General features: G+C 44.6%; 1 protein-coding gene across 2 annotated transcripts in view; it reads left to right on the forward strand.

The window, feature by feature from the left end:
• The window catches only part of LOC115112481 (vang-like protein 1), an 83,530-nt gene extending 65,411 nt beyond the window's left edge, over positions 1–18,119 (forward strand). For both annotated transcript variants that reach the window (XM_065014642.1, XM_065014647.1), the window contains 6 exons: positions 7,243–7,674; positions 7,857–8,032; positions 11,799–11,932; positions 13,182–13,347; positions 15,413–15,647; positions 15,837–18,119. In XM_065014642.1, coding sequence (XP_064870714.1) covers positions 7,243–7,674; positions 7,857–8,032; positions 11,799–11,932; positions 13,182–13,347; positions 15,413–15,647; positions 15,837–16,097 — 1,404 coding nt within the window. In that variant the 3' untranslated portion in view covers positions 16,098–18,119. The remainder of the gene's footprint in view (positions 1–7,242; positions 7,675–7,856; positions 8,033–11,798; positions 11,933–13,181; positions 13,348–15,412; positions 15,648–15,836) is intronic.
• Positions 18,120–18,347: the final 228 nt, after the last annotated feature.

Genomic DNA, 18,347 nt, shown 5'->3' on the forward strand with positions numbered 1-18,347 from the left:
TATGGCATTTATTTTCTGGTTTGGCCAGTGATTTTTGGGGGTGTGGGGGGGGTGATTCTCTATCTGTCTGTCTCACTTTCCCTCTCTGTCCTTCTCTGTGCCCTCTTCTCTCCCTCTCTTTGTCATTCTGTTTGTATGCCAGGGTGAACTCTTAGTGTTGGGTTAATCTGTCAGTGTAAATGGAGAGGGTTTAGCCTGTATTTGTTCTAGCATTACTACAGAGAGACTCTATAGTTGTATTTACCATGCTTTAAGGGGATGTTGGATTATATATAGCAGAGGGCCCCAACTGACTGCCCTGGGGCCCAATTTGGCATGCATGTGTTTTTATTTGGCCCCAGACCAATATTTAAAAATATATATATTTGTTGTTTTATGTGTCATTGTTGGACAAAAACGACTTTAAAAAAGAAATGAGCTCCAGGTGATTTTAGTTGTGAAATCTGTTCCCATGTATTCCAACACATAATAGAGAGATGTGATCGTTTACAATGTAAGCAAGGTTTGAAATTATTGTGTTTAAGTCAAATATTAGATCTGTTTGGGCTTCTTGTGGTCAATTTGCAGTCTATAAATGATTTGTAATTATGTTCTGGCTCCCCGACCATCTACTCAAGAAAACAATCAGCCGCAGCTGAATCTAGTTGATGATCCCTGATCTTTAACATTGAGGAGAGTAAGAGCACATTAAGATGTAACAATGGGAGAGGACAGTTATGTGATGACACAATAGATGAATGGAGATGTGATAGGCTGATTAAGATGATATTAAAAGAGCTGATCCTCCTGTGACATCCCTCTCTCAAATAGGGGTCATTGGGGTAATGTTTCTCTCCACTCTGTCTCTCTCTCTCTCTATTGCTCTCTCTTTTTCTAACCTTCTGTGTTTTTCTCTCACCCCTCTCTTTTTCTCCCCCTCTCTCCTCTCCTGTTTGGCATACATGAATTAAAGGAAGGGGATGAGGGTGTGGAGGCTAGATCAGTGAACCTTGACACACAGTTTCCTAGACACACCCACACACACACTGGTTTACCACACAACCTGCAGCCCTCGGGCGGGGGGAGCATGTCATGCCAAATAGTGTCCCCCTGCCAAAAAATTCCCGGTATGTATACAAAGCTGTTTAAACAAGTTTTTTGTTTAGCTAATAAAATGAAAACATTACTTTAGCATGTCAATCTTGGTGGGTCAAATAAATAAATAAATATCCATGCCAGCAATGCCACAACACTATACAATACATTAATTGCATCATAACGGTGACAAGCGGTGCCCACAAACTGTTAGGGCCTTCATAAAGATGTCCCAACAACAGAGCATTATTTTCAGCACCATGGAGTGTGACGACTCTCCCAGTCTGTCTGCAGTATTCTTTTACTTTGCTCTTGTTTTCCTTATTAGGATGTTGGTGGGCAGAGCCGGGAGGGTCGTCAGCAAAATGGGATACACCTGGGCCTGGGTGTGTCCCGGGATAAATACACCTCTTCCCCATTCATTGAGGAGACTCTCTCCATGCAGACACACTGTTTGATTTTGGTTGTTGCATTTTTTGTGTCAGTTTTGTTTGTTTGCACCTTTCAACACCCCTCATTATCACATCTGTGCACGCAACCACTCACTTAAACTACTGATTACATACGCCATTGTTTATTCTATATAGGTCACTTCAGTTATTAAATATTTTTTTGTTATTCCTTATCAACAGAAGTCAGAAATAACATTATAAATATTCACTTACCTTTGATGATCAGAATGCACTCCCAGGAATCCCAGTTCCACAATAAATGTTTGTTTTGTTCGATAATGTCCATCATTGATGTCCAAATACCTCCTTTTTGTTCGCGCATTTAGTACAGTAATCCAAATTCATGACGCGCGATCACTAGGAGCAGACGAAAAGTCAATAAGTTCCATTACAGTCCGTAGAAACATGTCAAATGATGTATAGAATCAATCTTTAGGATGTTTTTAACATAAATATTGAATAATAATTCCTTTGTCTTCAGAAATGCAATGGAACTCAAGCTAACTCTCACGTGAACGTGCGTGGCCAGCTCGTGGCTCTCTGGCAGACCTCTGACTCATTCCCCTCTCTTTCGCCCCCACTTCACAGTAGAAGCATCAAACAAGGTTCTAAAGGCCGTTGACATCTAGTGGAAGCCTTGGAAAGTGCAATATGACCAATATCCCACTGTATCGTCGATAGGCAATGAGTTGAAATCCCACAAACCTCAGATTTCCCACTTCCTGGTTGGATTTTTTCTCAGGTTTTTGCCTGCCATATGGGTTCTGTTATACTCACAAACATCATTCAAACAGTTTAAAAAACTTCAGAGTGTTTTCTATCCAAATATACTAATAATATGCATATATTAGCAACTGGGCCTGAGTAGCAGACAGTTTACTCTGGGCACCTTATTCATCCAAGCTACTCAATACTGCCCCAAGACATAAGAAGTTAATGTGGTAATCAGAAGGGAATTGCAAACGGTACGTTACCTCATTAGCCCTCCTCAGAACTTTAAACGGCTCCACAAACCACAGGCTCAGCTTCCGGCAGGACAGGCGGAGCGGCAGGTTCCGGGTGGAGAGCCAGACCCGGTCGCCTTGTAAGAAAACAGGTACCTCACTGCTGTGGCTGTTGGCCTGTACATTGTGCCGACGCACGGCCCACTGGAGACGAGTGTGCGCAGCAATACAGGTCTCCTTAGCGCAGGCAGAGGAAAGAGGCGACAAGCTTTGGAAAACTGGTCCACAACGACGATAACAGGTGTGTTCCCCTGAACAGGGTCGTTGTGTAACCAGCTGGGAAGGAGCTTTCCATAAGGGACGTGTCTGGGTGTCTTTGACTGGACACAGATGGAGCAGGAAGAGAATAAATCTGGGCACCCTTAGCCAAGGTGGGCCACCAGTACTTCTCAGTCAGGGAGGTGATGGTACAGTTTATCCCAGGATGACCCGACAGATGCCATGTGCCTCCAGGTAAGGAGGCTGTCCCGCACACCCGTAGGCACGGTTTTCCGGTCATGTGCGGGTTCCGTGCGCAGGGCCTGCTGTATGTCGGCTTCCACATCCCACACCACTGGCGCGATGATACGGAACGGAGAGATGATGGGGTCTCCTCTCCCTGCCTCTCCTCTGCGTCATAGAGGCGAGACAGGGCGTACGCCTTCAGGTTCTTTGAGCCTGGCCTATAGGAAAGCGCATATTGAAACCTGGCCAAGAATAGAGCCCACCTGACCTGTCTCGGTTTTAGACTCTTCGCTGCCCTGATGTACTCCAGGTTGCATTGGTCCATCCACACCAGGAAAGGGTGTTTGGACCTCTCCAGCCATTGCCTCCACACCTTCAGAGCCTTCTTCACCTCCAAGACTTCCCAGTCCCCTACGTCGTAGTTCCTCTGGACGGGGCTCAGCTGCTTGGAGTAGAAGGCGCAGGGCCACAGCTTTGGAGGGGTTCCTGTGAGCTGGAACAGACTGCCCCAACTCCTACTTCAGAGGCATCCACCTCGACGATGAAGGGGAGTGAGGGGCCGGGATGTGCCAACACGGGAGCAGTGGTGAAGTGTGCCTTCAGCGTCTCGAATGCCCTCTTTGCCTCCGCCTTCTAACGAAGCCGATGGGGACCTCTTCTCAACAGGGAGGTAAGATGCACGACCACCATGCTGAAGCCCCGGATGAACCTCCAGAAATTGTTGGCGAACCCCAGGAGTCGCTCGACTGCTTTCACAGAATTGGGGATGGGCCATGACCTGACTGCGCTGATGTGTTGCTCCTCCATCTCCACTCCCTCCATGGATATGAGGTAGCCCAAAAAGGACACGGACCACTGGAAAAACAAAACATTTCTCTTGTTTAATGGAACTACCTATCCCGAATTCGGGAGAATTGTCAGCAACTACACTAGCATAGCGCAACGGTCAAAAAATATTACTAGAAATATTCATATTTATGAAATCACAAGTGAAATATAGTGAAACACAGCTTAGCCTTTTGTTAATCACCCTGTCATCGATGACAAGATAGATTTTTTCAGCCTCCTGAGGTTGAAGAGGCGCTGTTGCGCCTTCTTCACCACGCTGTCTGTGTGGGTGGACCATTTCAGTTTGTCCGTGATGTGTACGCCGAGGAACTTAACTTTCCACCTTCTCCACTACTGTCCCGTCGATGTGGATAGGGGGGGTACTCCCTCTGCTGTTTCCTGAAGTCCGCAATCATCTCCTTTGTTTTGCTGACGTTGAGTGTGAGGTTATTTTCCTGACACCACACTCCGAGGGCCCTCACATCCTCCCTGTAGGCCATATTGTCGTTGTTGGTAATCAAGCCTACCACTGCAAACTTGATGATTGAGTTGGAGGCGTGCATGGCCACGCAGTCATGGGTGAACAGGGAGTACAGGAGAGGGCTGAGAACGCACCCTTGTGGGTCCCCAGTGTTGAGGATCAGCGGGGTGGAGATGTTGTTTCCTACCCTCACCACCTGGGGGCAGCCCGTCAGAAAGTCCAGGACCCAGTTGCACAGAGCAGAGTCGAGACCCAGGATCTCAAGCTTAATGACGAGTTTGGAGGGTACTATGGTGTTAAATGCTGAGCTGTAATCGATGAACGGCATTCTTACATAGGGTGGGTTAGGGAAGTGTGCAGTGTGATTGCGATTACGTTGTCTGTGGACCTATTGGGGTGGAAAGCAAATTGGAGTGGGTCTAGGGTTTCAGGTAGGGTGGAGGTGATATGATCCTTGACTAGTCTCTCAAAGCACTTCATGATGACGGAAGTGAGTGCTATGGGGCGATAGTCATTTGGGAACAGCAGACTGGGATAGGGATTGATTGAATATGTCCATAAACACACCAGCCAGCTGGTCTGCGCATGCGCTGAGGACGCGGCTAGGGATGCCATCTGGGCCGACTGCCTTGTGAGGGTTAACACGTTTAAATGTTGTACTCACATTGGCTGCGGTGAAGGAGAGCCCGCAGGTTTTGGTAGTGGGCCGTGTTGGTTGCACTGTATTGTCCTCAAAGCGAGCAAAGAAGTTGTTTAGTTTGTCTGGGAGCAAGACATCTTGGTCCACGACGAGGCTGGTTTTCTTTTTGTAATCCGTGATTGACTGTAGACCCTGCCACATTCCTCTCGTGTCTGAGCCGTTGAATTGCGACTCTACTTTGTCTCTATACTGACGCTTAGCTTGTTTGATTGCTTGCGGAGGGAATAGCTACACTGTTTGTATTCGGTCATGTTTCCGGTCGCCTTGCCCTGATTAAAAGCAGTGGTTCGCGCTTTCAGTTTTGAGCGAATGCTGCCATCAATCCACGGTTTCTGGTTGGGGTAGGTTATAATGGTCGCCGTAGGTACAACATCACCGATGCACTTGCTAATAAACTCACTCACCGAATCAGCGTATACATCAATGTTGTTGTTCAACGCTATCCGGAACATATCCCAGTCCACGTGATCGAAGCAATCTTGAAGTGTGGAATCAGATGGGTCGGCCCAGCGTTGAACAGACCTGAGCAAGGGCGTTTCCTGTTTTAGTTTCTGTCTATATGCTGGGAGCAACAAAATGGAGTCGTGGTCAGATTTGCCGAAAGGAGGGCGAGGAAGGCTTTGTATGCATCGCGGAAATTAGAGTAACAATGGTCCAGAATTTTGCCAGCCCGGGTCGCGAATTCAATATGCTGATCAAATTTAGGGAGCCTTGTTTTCAGATTAGCCTTGTTAAAATCCCCAGCTACAATAAATGCAGCCTCAGGATATCTGGTTTCCAGTTTCCAGAGTCCAATGAAGTTCTTTCAGGGACGCCGAGGAGTCTGCTTGGGGGGGATATACACGACTGTGATTATAATCGAAGAGAATTCTCTCGGTAGATAATGCTGTCGGCATTTGATTGTAAGGAATTCTAGGTCAGGTGAACAAAAGGACTTGAGTTCCTGTATGTTGTTATGATCTCACCATGACTCGTTAATCATTAGGCATACACCTCCGCCCTTCTTCTTACCAGAGAGATGTTTGTTTCTGTCATGCAATGCGTCACGAATCCAGATGGCTGTACCGACTCTGATAACGTATCCCGAGTGAGCCATGCTTCCATGAAACAGAGAATGTTACAATCTCTGATGTCTCTCTGGAAGGCAACCTTTGCTCGGATTTTGTCTATCTTGTTGTCAAGAGACTGGACATTGGTGAGTAGTATGCTTGGGAGCGGTGGGCGATGTGCAGCTTTATAACCCACCATAGAGGGTTATATATAAAGCTGCTTTTTCTCTCTCCCCCTATTTCTCTCCCTCTCTCTCCCAGTGTAATTTCCTAATGGCATGTCAGGTGGTGTGTCCATCTGGCAAGGGATGACGTTTTAGGGGTGTCGTGTGGGTTAGTGTTTGCTAATTGTGTGTGTGCTGACACAAGAAGAGGGGCTGCGGTATTCAAATCCACACACACACACACTCTGTTCCCAGCTCCTTACCAGACAGACATTGAGAGAACAAAGCTCCGTGCAGCAGGCACAGACAGAGTGAGTAAGGGAGAAAATGAACAGAGAAATACATAGCTGAATAATTGACAGAGAAATGCTCTCTTCAGCAGACAGGTATTTTAATCAGTGTCTCACTGTGCTCTTTCCTCCTCGGGCACTTTTATTATAAACTGTATCCTGAGCTGGGAGACGAGATTTGACTCTAATTTGCAATGATAGGCCTGAATAACATCAGCCGTGTGCGTGTGTCATCCCTACCTGGTCATTATGAGCAGTCTGACTGTGTACTGTCAATGTCATCCTATGTGGATCAGTGGGGAGCTGAAAGCCTGTCACAGTAACACAGAACTCCAGGAAACCAAAGGCCGCTTTTAATGGAATGATGGATGGGATGTTTGCAATAAACCTCAAAGGATTTAGTCAGTGTGTCTCCAATCTGTCTGGCTTGTATGTACAAGGGACAGAGACTGGAATCACACCAGAATGTCTACCAGTGTGTGTTTGTCACTTTGGCTTGTCTCTCACATACCATCCCTCCACAGAGTATTTCTGTCCTTTTATATCTTATCTTATCTATCAGTCAAAGATGATCAACCTTATGCTAAGTTTTAATATATTTTAATCTCTCCTCTCTCCCGCTGTCCTCCTCTCTCTCTTTTCTTTCTTTCTTTCTTTTTTCTTTCTTTCTTTCTTTCTTTCTTTCTTTCTTTCTTTCTTTCTTTCTTTCTTTCTTTCTTTCTTTCTTTCTTTCATCTCTCTCCCCCCCTCTCTCAGGATGATAACTGGGGGGAGACCACCACGGCGGTGACCGGCACCTCAGAGCTCAGTCTATCCCAGGAGGAGGTGGTTGGTCTGTGGAAGGTACCGGACGACGGCCAGAGGCAGGGCTGTCGGCTCTACACTCCCCTGATTCTGGGCATCTGTGTGGGGCTAGTGGTCCTGGCCACCCCCCTGGCCTTCCTGGTCCTCCCGGCAGTGTTGTGGCCAGCCAGGCTGCAGGCCTGTGGCTCTGCCTGTGAGGGCCTCTTCCTCTCTGTGTCCTGTAAACTCCTCATTCTCCTGCTTGCTGTATGGGCTATCTTCCTGCGCCAGGCCAGTGCCAGCCTGCCCAGAGTGTGTGTGTATCGAGCCCTCCTGGCCACGCTCACGCTGCTGCTCACACTCTCCTACTGGCTGTTCTATGGGGTCCGCATCCTCGACTCACAGGTGTGTATGCTTCATAATTGTGTGTGTGTGTGTGTGTGTGTGTGTGTGTGTGTGTGTGTGTGTGTGTGTGTGTGTGTGTGTGTGTGTGTGTGTGTGTGTGTGTGTGTGTGTGTGTGTGTGTGTGTGTGTGTGTGTGTGTGTGTGTGTGTGTGTGTGTTGATCCTGTGTTGTGTATTCTCCAGGATGAGGACTACCAAGGTATCGTCCAGTTTGCTGTGTCTCTGGTGGACTCTCTGCTGTTTGTCCACTACCTGGCCATCGTGCTGCTGGAGATCAGACAGATTCAGCCCTGCTACAGCCTGTGTGTTATACGCTCCACTGACGGGGAGACAAGCTGCTTCAACCTGGGACAGCTCAGGTAATACACACAACAATCTCTTGCTAAAATGTTGCTGCTGACCGTAGTGACGTCATTCTTCTACCAGCAATATGAAGATGAAGATCACTTTATTCACATTAAGGTCAGACCGAAATGTTCATTCTGCTTGAACTCAGTCTGCATACAACAAGGAGGGAACTGAATGGTGTGGCCCAGATGAATTGAGAAACCATGTTGTGTCCACTGATGCCAGTAAACAAAAGCCAGTCAGCTGATCACTCAGATAGCAGAAACGTTGACAGAAAATCAGACTATTAGAGAATGCCTTTAGAATGCCCCCACCCCAACGCACCCACCCCAACGCACCCACCCACACCCGACTGCCCTGTTGAACTGTGGGTAATTGGAGACTCGTGTTCAGGGGGAAGCGTAGCAGTAATTGAGTTACTAAATCACCCAGAATGCTCCAGTCCAGTCCTTTTGCTCTAGGGTGCTATTCTGGTAATGAGGTGGGCTGGGCCTGAGAAAGAGGGGCTATGATGCAGTATGATGAACTTACCTTCCAGATACTGATCTACAGTCGGATTTGGCATTTTCTTCATAACTGTTCAGGCTGGGATTTATGGCTAGTAAACTGATCGTAGATCTGTGCCTTAGGAGAACTTCAACCCAGAGCTGTCTCTCTTATCAAAAGCATATGGTTTAAAGGCCCAGCGCAATCAAAAACATGATTTTTCTGTATTTATGTACAGTACCAGTTAAACGTTTGGACACACCTACTCATTTTTTACAAATTTCTGCATTGTAGAATAATAGTAAAGACATCAAAACTATGAAATAACATATATGTATATTCTCTATTTTATACCATCTATTGCGTCTTGCCTATGCCGCTCTGTCATTGCTCATCCATATATTCATATGTACACTACTGTTCAAAAGTTTAGGGTCACTTAGCAATGTCCTTTCCTTGTTTTTGAAAGAAATGCATTTTTTTTGCCCATTTAAAATAACATCAAATTCAAAAGGACAGATTTCCACCAGTCTAATGTCTTTTGCTTGTATTTCTTGGCCCAAGCAAGTCTCTTCTTATTTGTGTCCTTTAGTAGTGGTTTCTTTGCAGCAATTTGACCATGAAGGCCTCTCACTTAGTCTCCTCTGAACTGTTGATGTTGAGATGTGTCTGTTACCGGATCTCTGTGAAGCATTTATTTGGGCTGCAATTTATGAGGCTGGTAACTCTAATGAACTTATCCTCTGCCGCAGAGGTAACTCTGGGTCTTCCTTTCCTGCGATCATCATGAGAGCCAGTTTCATCACAGTGCTTGAAGGTTTTTACAATTGCACTTGAAGAAACTTTAAACGTTCTTGAAATTTTCCAGATTGACTGACCTTCATGCCTTAAAGTAATGATGGACTGTTGTTTATCTTTGCTTATTTGAGCTGTTCTTGCCATAATATGGACTTAGTCTTTTACCAAATAGGGCTTCTGTATACCACCCTTACCTTGTCACAGCGCAATTGATTGGCTGAAATGCATTAAGAAGAAAATAAGTTCCACAAATGAACTTTTAACAAGGCACACCTGTTCATTTAAATGCATTCCAGGTGACTCCTCATGAAGCTGGTTGAGAGAATGCCAAGTGTGAAAAGTTGTCATTAAGGCGAAGGATAGCTACTTTGAAGAATCTCAAATATAAAATACATTTGGATTTGTTTAACACTTTCTTAGTTACGACATGATTCCATATGTGTTATTTCATCGTTTTGATGTCTTCACTATTATTCTACAATGTAGAAAATAGTAAAAAATAAAGGTAAACCCTGGAATGAGTAGGTGTCCAAACTTTTGACTGGTACTGTATATTTCCATACTATGGGGGGGGGGAATCACGATTCGAATGGTATCATACATTTTTGTTGGATATTAAAAAAGCAGATGGAATGAGCGACCCCAAGGAAACTCTGCTCCAACCAAGACTAGCTAACTTGTAGCAGCCACAACGTTATTTATCATCCCATATAACAGTGTCTGTCTTGACAAGAGTGGCCTAGAGAAGCTTTTAAGCTAAGCTAGCCAACTATAGCTAGCCAGGCTAATTGAGGCCACATGCTAAGCTTCTCCCCAACCCCATTCAGATAAAACAGCCTACCTGTTGGTTGCTCATTGTAGCCTACTCCTTCTCATTTCGCTAACTTTTAATTCTGTGATTTTATTCCATCTTGCATTGCATTAGTGAACTCTCACTACACATTGAGCCTATCTGACGCTTTGATTGGCCAACATAAACAAAAAGATACAGACATGAAGGCTACTGGTCGGCTACCGCTTCTTTTTATGGGGAGCACTGTGCACTTTGTTTTATTAAATTAATCATTTGAAATGTCATTGTATATCCTTGTATGTAACAATGTCACATGGATATTTACATTTAATTTAGTAAAGGCGTTTTCATTGTTAAGGTAGGCCTGTAATTTTTTATGCTCGCAACAATTAATACTCACACAAGTATTGGAATACTAACGTCCATTCAGATATTTCAATAACCGTGCTGATCCCTTGCAGAAAGGTTAGCTAAGTGTACGTAGACTTGACATTGATACAGTATATGCATGGTTCTGTCTCTCTATGCTGCCTCACCTCTAGCCTCTCTGTCTGATACTGACTGATCTCCTGTAGAAAGGCCTGAGGCTGGAGGACAGTTTAAAGCAGGGAACGCTGTATAACGTGGCCCTGGTCTGCAGTAGTCTGGTCTGGGGGAGTAGTGTAGATATGAGGCATGCTGCTCAGTAAGAGCTATTTTATCAGGTGAATCAAATCAGCAGGGACAATAATGGACTTCATTCCCGACCTTCTTTTATAATACATCCATCTGTTTCCTCTACCTCCTACTACTTTATGGCCTTTTTTCTTACCCTATCTCTCTCTCTCTCCCATCGTTCTCTCCCTCCCTCTGCCCCTCTCTCTCTCCCATCGTTCTCTCCCTCCCTCTGCCCCTCTCGCTCTCCCATCGTTCTCTCCCTCCCTCTGCCCCTCTCTCTCTCCCATCGTTCTCTCCCTCCCTCTGCCCCTCTCTCTCTCCCATCGTTCTCTCCCTCCCTCTGCCCCTCTCTCTCTCCCATCGTTCTCTCCCTCCCTCTGCCCCTCTCTCTCTCCCATCGTTCTCTCCCTCCCTCTGCCCCTCTCTCTCCCCATCGTTCTCTCCCTCCCTCTGCCCCTCTCGCTCTCCCATCGTTCTCTCCCTCCCTCTGCCCCTCTCTCTCTCCCATCGTTCTCTCCCTCCCTCTGCCCCTCTCGCTCTCCCATCATTCTCTCCCTCCCTCTGCCCCTCTCTCTCCCATCGTTCTCTCCCTCCCTCTGCCCCTCTCTCTCCCCATCGTTTTCTCTCCCTCCCTCTGCCCCTCTCTCTCTCCCATCGTTCTCTCCTCCCTCTGCCCCTCTCGCTCTCCCATCGTTCTCTCCCTCCCTCTGCCCCTCTCGCTCTCCCCCATCGTTCTCTCCTCCCTCTGCCCCTCTCTCTCTCCCATCGTTCTCTCCCTCCCTCTGCCCCTCTCTCTCTCCCATCGTTCTCTCCCTCCCTCTGCCCCTCTCTCTCTCCCATCGTTCTCTCCCTCCCTCTGCCCCTCTCGCTCTCCCATCGTTCTCTCCCTCCCTCTGCCCCTCTCGCTCTCCCATCGTTCTCTCCCTCCCTCTGCCCCTCTTGCTCTCCCATCGTTCTCTCCCTCCCTCTGCCCCTCTCGCTCTCCCTCTCTTGCACCTCTTTTGCTTTTTTACCCTCTCTCCCTCTGTCTCTGTCTGTGTCAGTATTCAGAGGGCAGCTCTGTCTCTGCTAGAGTTCTACTACAGAGACTTTCCTCTTCATAACCCCGCCCTTCTCTCCGCCTCCAAGCACCGTGCCGCCAAGCACCTGGCTGGCCTCAAGGTCTACTCCGTGGATGGTTAGTATAGCTACAGATTCAGTGGTTCTTCAATGGTTACATTGGATTTGTCTCCCTGTATGTGTCGTCCACATCCAATCAACTCTTCCTCTTTGTAACTGCATCATAAAGTGAAACTCTTTCTCTTTCTCGCTCTCTCGTCTCTCCATCTGTCAGCTGTCTGTCCACCGTATTTGTCCATGTATGTGCTTCGTTGTGATGCTGTCTCTCCGTATACCTTCCCATGCCACCCTAAGCAACATTTAAAGCTAAACTGAGAGTTTACCTTTTGGACAATGACAGTAAGTAAAGCTGGGTAATAATCTCTTCTGTGTGTCCTCACACTTTTTACAAGTTTACTCTACTAACCTAGTGTACATTACTAACCTCATTCATCACTTCCCTTCCCTCACCCACAATGTTTGCACTGCTTCGACACCTTCACACACAGATACATACCAATCTAACCACCCCTTTCATTCACCAGATATTCTACACAGGCACCGACTGCCGACGGAGTACTTGGGCCTTCCCAACTCAGTGCAGATTTTATGGGTTTTCTCTATGGAGTTTGGTAGAGGAGTATGCTGGTACGGTTCCTCACAGAACCCTCCCACCCTCCCCTTGTCAAAGTATGAAATGGGAGGGAGGGAGGGCTTCAGAGGTTTGGCATTTCTGCCTTTCAATAATTCATCACAGTAGCTTTCAGCCTTACACATGCGTGCGCACACACACACGCACGCACACACGCACGCATGCACGCACGCACGCACGCACACACACACACACACACACACACACACACACACACACACACACACACACACACACACACACACACACACACACACACACACACAAACACACTAACACACTAACACACTAACACACACTAACACACACACACACACACACATACATACAGTACACCCCTTGGTATTAATGATTCATTGCTTAATCTCTCCTGACCTGTATCTGCCGGGATTACTGTACTGAACTCCCCTCATATCCACATATCCCTCGTGTCTTTTATTTTATGAATATTTACTAGCCTGGTAGCCAGATGTTAGTTTCAACTTTGGCTAAATCTGTTGTCATTTGGCAGATGGCTAAACCACATAGTCAGCTGTAACTACCAGACTGAATATTTCTCATCAGATTTTTAGATTTAGAATCCTCACTGAGATCTGTGTTTTCCCCGGGTTGCTGTTGATATGCTGATTGGGCCACAGTGACCTTCCCATCATGCCTCTGTGATTCCTGTTCATAGGCCCAGCGAACCCGGCGGAGCCGGCAGAGGGGTCGGGGGGACTGGCGGTGGGGGGCAAGTCTCGGACCATGATCTCTGCAGCAGCCAGGCACAAAAACACATCTCATAACGAGCTATACTACGAAGAGGCAGACTATGACAGACGGGTCTGCAAACGCAGAGCCAGGTGAGTGAGTGAGAGAGAGAAAGAACACTCTTGAGTGAATAGGAAGGTGAATATTTGGGTCAAAAAGAAAGAAAATAGTGAAGAAAGAAGGATGAATGATACATAGGTGCAGTGCCTTCAGAAAGTATTCATACCCCTAGACTTATTCCACATTTTGTTGTTACCTGAATTCAACATTAATTAAATATATTTTCTCACCTATCTTCACAATACCCCATAACAATAAGGTGAAAGCATGTTTTTAGGAATCTTAGCAAATGTATTGAATATGAAAACAGCAATATCTCATTTAGGTAAGTACAAATGTAAAAAAAAGACCCTGAGTCAATACATGTTAGAATCACATTTGGCAGTGATTACAGTTGTGAGTCTTTCTGGCTAAGATTTTAAGAGCTTTGAACACCTGGATTGTACAATATTTGCACATGATTTTTTTATTTTATTCTTCTAGCTCTGTCAAGTTGGTTGATCATTATTAGACACACATGTTCAAGTCTTGCCATACATTTTCAAGACGATTTAAGTTAAAATTGTAACTAGGCCAGTCAGGAACATTCAATGTCGTTTTGGTAAGCCACTTGGTAAGCCACTATGTATATTTGGCCATGCATTTTAGGTTATTGTCCTGCTGAAAGGTGAATTTGTCTCCCAGTGTCTGTTGGAAATTCTCTAGGATTTTGTCTGTGCTTAGCTCTATTCTGTTTATTTTTATCCTAAAAAACTCCCTATGACAAGCATACCCATAACATGATGCAGCCACAACCATGCTTGAAGATATAAAGAGTGGCTCTCGGTAACATGTTCTGTTGGATTTTCCCCAAACAACGCTTTGTATTTAGGACATAAAGTTTTTTGCAGTTTTACTTTAGTACTTGTAGCAAACAGGATGCATTTTTATTCTGTACACCCTTCCTTCTTTTCACTCTGTCATTTAGGTTAGAATTGAGGAGTAACTACAATGTTGTTGATCCGTCCTCAGTTTTCTCCTATCACAGCTATTAAACTCTGTACAGTATCTGTTTTAAAGTCACCATTGGCCTCATGTTGATATCCCTGAGTAATTTCCTTCCTCTCCGGCAACTGAGTTAGGAAGGACGCCTGTATCTTTGTAGTGACTGGGTGTATTGATACACCATCTAAAGTGTAATTAATAACTTCAACATGCTCAAAGGGATATTAAATGTCTGCTTTTTTTGCTTGTTATTTTATTTTTACCCATCTATCAATAGGTGCCCTCTTTGTGAGGCATTGGAAAATCTCCCTGGTCTTTGTGGTTGAATTTCACTCCTCGACTGACAGACCTTACAATTATCTGTCTGTGTTGGGTACAGAGATGGGTAGTCACTCAAAACTTATTGCACACAGTAAGTCCATGCAAATTATTATGTGACTTATTTAGGCTTTCCATAACAAATGGGTTGAATATGTGATTCAAGATATTTCAGCTTTTCATTTAATTCATTTGTTAAAGAAATTCTAAAAACATAATTCCACTTTGACATTATGGATATTGTCTGTTGGCCAGTGACAAAAAATCTCAATTTAATCAATTATACATTTGGTCTGTAAGACAATAAAATGTGAAAAAGGTCATGGGCTGTGTATTCTTTCTGTAGGCACTGTATGATGCTTAATGCAAGGATTTCAAATATAGATCAGGATTTACATAAATGGACTTAAGAATAGATACAGTAGGGTACATTGTCTTGTGTTTTTCTAACTTGTAGGATGTAAGAACAGATGTAAGAACAATATACAGTAGTATACTGAATGTTGTGTGTACATTGCTGTAATATATGTTTTATTGCCACACACCGGATAGGTACAGAGAAATGCCTTGTTTTACAGGGTCAGGCCAAGTATTACGGCTCCCATAGAGCAAATTAGAGTAAGTGCCTTCCTCAAGGTCACATCGACAGATTTTTCACTTTGTCGGCTCGGATATTCGAACCATCGACCTTTCGGTTACTGGCCCAACGTTAGGATAGTAACTTTAGGGTGTAAGAAAATATGAATGTACAGTATACTGAATGTTGTGTCTATGTGTACATTACTTTAACGTTAGGCTAGTGGTGGCTGTAGAGGAGGCCTTCATGCATGTGAGGAGGATGCATCAGGAGGAGAAGAAAGTGTCCCCCGGGGATGTGATGGATGTACGGGAGGCCGCCTCGGCCATCTTCCCCTCCATGGCCCGCGCCCTGCAGAAATACCTCCGAACCACCAGGAGGCAGCACTGCCACAGCATGGACAGCATCCAGAGACACCTGGCCTTCTGCCTCACACACAACATGAGCCCCAAGGTAAGCAAGAATGAACCCATTAGCCCTACTCTAGTGCCAAGTCAGTCCCCGTACCCTAACACTATACTCTTTATTATGTCCTTACGATAGTGTCAGCAATTCTGAAATGTGTTGTGTATTTCCGTGTCTGTCTCTCTCTCTCTCTCTGTCTGTCTGTCTGTCTGTCTGTCTGTCTGTCTGTCTGTTCAGGCATTCCTGGAGGCCTACCTGTCCCCTGGTCCTACGCTGCAGTACGGTCAAGAGCGCTGGATGGCCGATCAGTGGACTTTGGTCAGCGAGGCTGCGGTCACCAGCGGTCTAAAGGAGGGCATGGTCTTCTCCCTTAGGTGTCTAGACTTCAGCCTAGTGGTCACGGTCAAGTCCATCCCCTACATTCGAATGACCGAGGAGTACGTTGACCCCAAGTCACACAAGTTTACCCTGTGTCTCCAATCTGAAACATCAGTCTAACAGACACGGAAAACTGTGGCTATTCTAGAATTACAGTATCTTACCATTTTGGTATGTTTTTTGTGTTATGTTTCTTAAACCCTTTTCTACTTTGATATGCTCTTATTGTGGTATTTTGTGTCTCTTAAATGATTTAAATGACTGTTTTTTCTAAAGATTGTTTTAGCTGCTTTGCAATTTTTAATTTTTTTATTGTATGTGTTTTTATGAACAGATGCACATGGGATATTGCAAGAGGAAGTGTTAGCATAGTTAATAAAACCTATGGATCCCCAGCATATAGCTCCTTTGCAGTGAAGATGAGAGAGATAGTAAGAGATGGGCAATATGCTCTGATTTCTATTGTCCTAAGGCAAACTGGAACACTGAATTATGTCAAGGTTTTTTCTATGCACTGTAGATGATCTGTGTGTGTGTGTGTGTGTGTGTGTGTGTGTGTGTGTGTGTGTGTGTGTGTGTGTGTGTGTGTGTGTGTGTGTGTGTGTGTGTGTGTGTGTGTGTGTGTGTGTGTGTGTGTGTGTGTGTGTGTGTGTGTGTGTGTGTGTACAAGCTGCATCTACACACAATCTGGCTCTACATGTGCCTGTCTCTGGATCCTCCCTAGGGTTGCTATAGCAACAGTGAGTATTTTCATATCGTCTGCCCTACTAATATGAATGAAATACTACCTAATCACCAACAGTTCAGGTTCAGTTGTCTCAAAGTAAAGACTGCTTGTCTTTACAGCCAATGGATTCCACATGTGTTTGTATTTATTTAAACGTGTGGGTTATTTCCATTTAATTGATAAGTGTCTTACTTGTCTGACTGCCCACAGTTATGTTCAGTCATTGTACTACCCAGGATTCCTAGACATATCTGTAAGAGGTTGTCAGAATCTGTTGTACTCAAACCCAAAGCGGGCTATTGCTAGATCCTGTCCTCTAACCATGAACTCACAGTTGAGAAAACAAACAGGGTGGGAGGGAGAGAGAGCCTTTATACAGACATATTCTATACTTTTGGCATGTAATGAGAAGACATATGCAATAGATTTGTGTCTTATCTCCAGATGAAATAAATCTATTATTACATTTCTACAGAACCTAACCCTTAAAGCTAAGTGAAACAGGTTGAGGCTCAAGTTTTTCCATCTTCAGATATAAGAGAAAACAAGTAGCTGTGGTAATGTACTTTGTTCCAGACATGACTGACTGATCTGATACCACTAATCAATATCCCATTTTTTACTGGTCACATACACATATTTAGAAGATGTTATAGCGGGTGTCGTGAAATGCTTGTCTATCTCCAGGACTGCATGCACATATGTACATGTCCTGGAACTGATTCCAATAGGCCCAGGTGATACATTTCTATTGTCTTTTTTTTAAACATTTGGATATTGGACACGGTATATTCCTCAGTATTGATGTGCAGACAACAGTCTCCTCATAGTGAGGGATCTCTACATTCACAACAGAAGCTGTAGTGCCATCTAGCCACAACTAGTAGTACTACCACTGCTTTGGGATTTTTATACTAATCTGTGGATAGTATTTATTTTTATATTGAATTGTTTTTATCCAAATCTTCCCTATTACATGTGCTTATTTTTCAAGACTATGATAATTCAATTGTTAGCAATTGTATTATCATTGTTGTCACTAAAAAGTTAAATGTTGAGGATTTTATAGTGTTGAAATCATGGTTGTGAATTTTGTTTGAATACTGTTCGAATTCATCCTTTATTCCTTGTTTTCTTGAGGTAATCTCAAGTCATAAGTGTTGGATAGATTGCCTACCAATGCTTTCCCTCATACAACCAATTCAGATATGTAACTACTTCAAGGAAGGGAGAAAGGAAGTATTCGAATGGGGCCTTTGTCTCCTGTTATGTATCCTTCACTACAAAGGTGCCTATGTTTTGAAACACATATGATGTATGCTCAACTTGTTTGTGTTATTGTATGCAATCATTTTTGTCCAATAGTGTGTGTGTGTGTGTGTGTGTGTGTGTGCACGCGCCAGCCATCCTAGATTTCATACTGACAAAATTCAGTCTTAGGTTTTTGCTTTAAGATCACAGATATGGGATTAGAATAACTGTCTCAAGATTCACATTTGTAAAATAAATATTTGTATGAACAATTTCAACATATTCTCATACTGTATGACTTATTTTTGGAACACAAGTGTGTGTGCTGCAGTGTCTATGTCTTGTGTACTATACAGTATGTGAGAAGGCGGAGAGAGAGCGAGCGAGTGAGT

The sequence above is a fragment of the Oncorhynchus nerka genome, linkage group LG3 (assembly GCF_034236695.1).
Source record: "Oncorhynchus nerka isolate Pitt River linkage group LG3, Oner_Uvic_2.0, whole genome shotgun sequence".
NCBI classification, from domain to species: Eukaryota; Metazoa; Chordata; class Actinopteri; order Salmoniformes; family Salmonidae; genus Oncorhynchus; species Oncorhynchus nerka.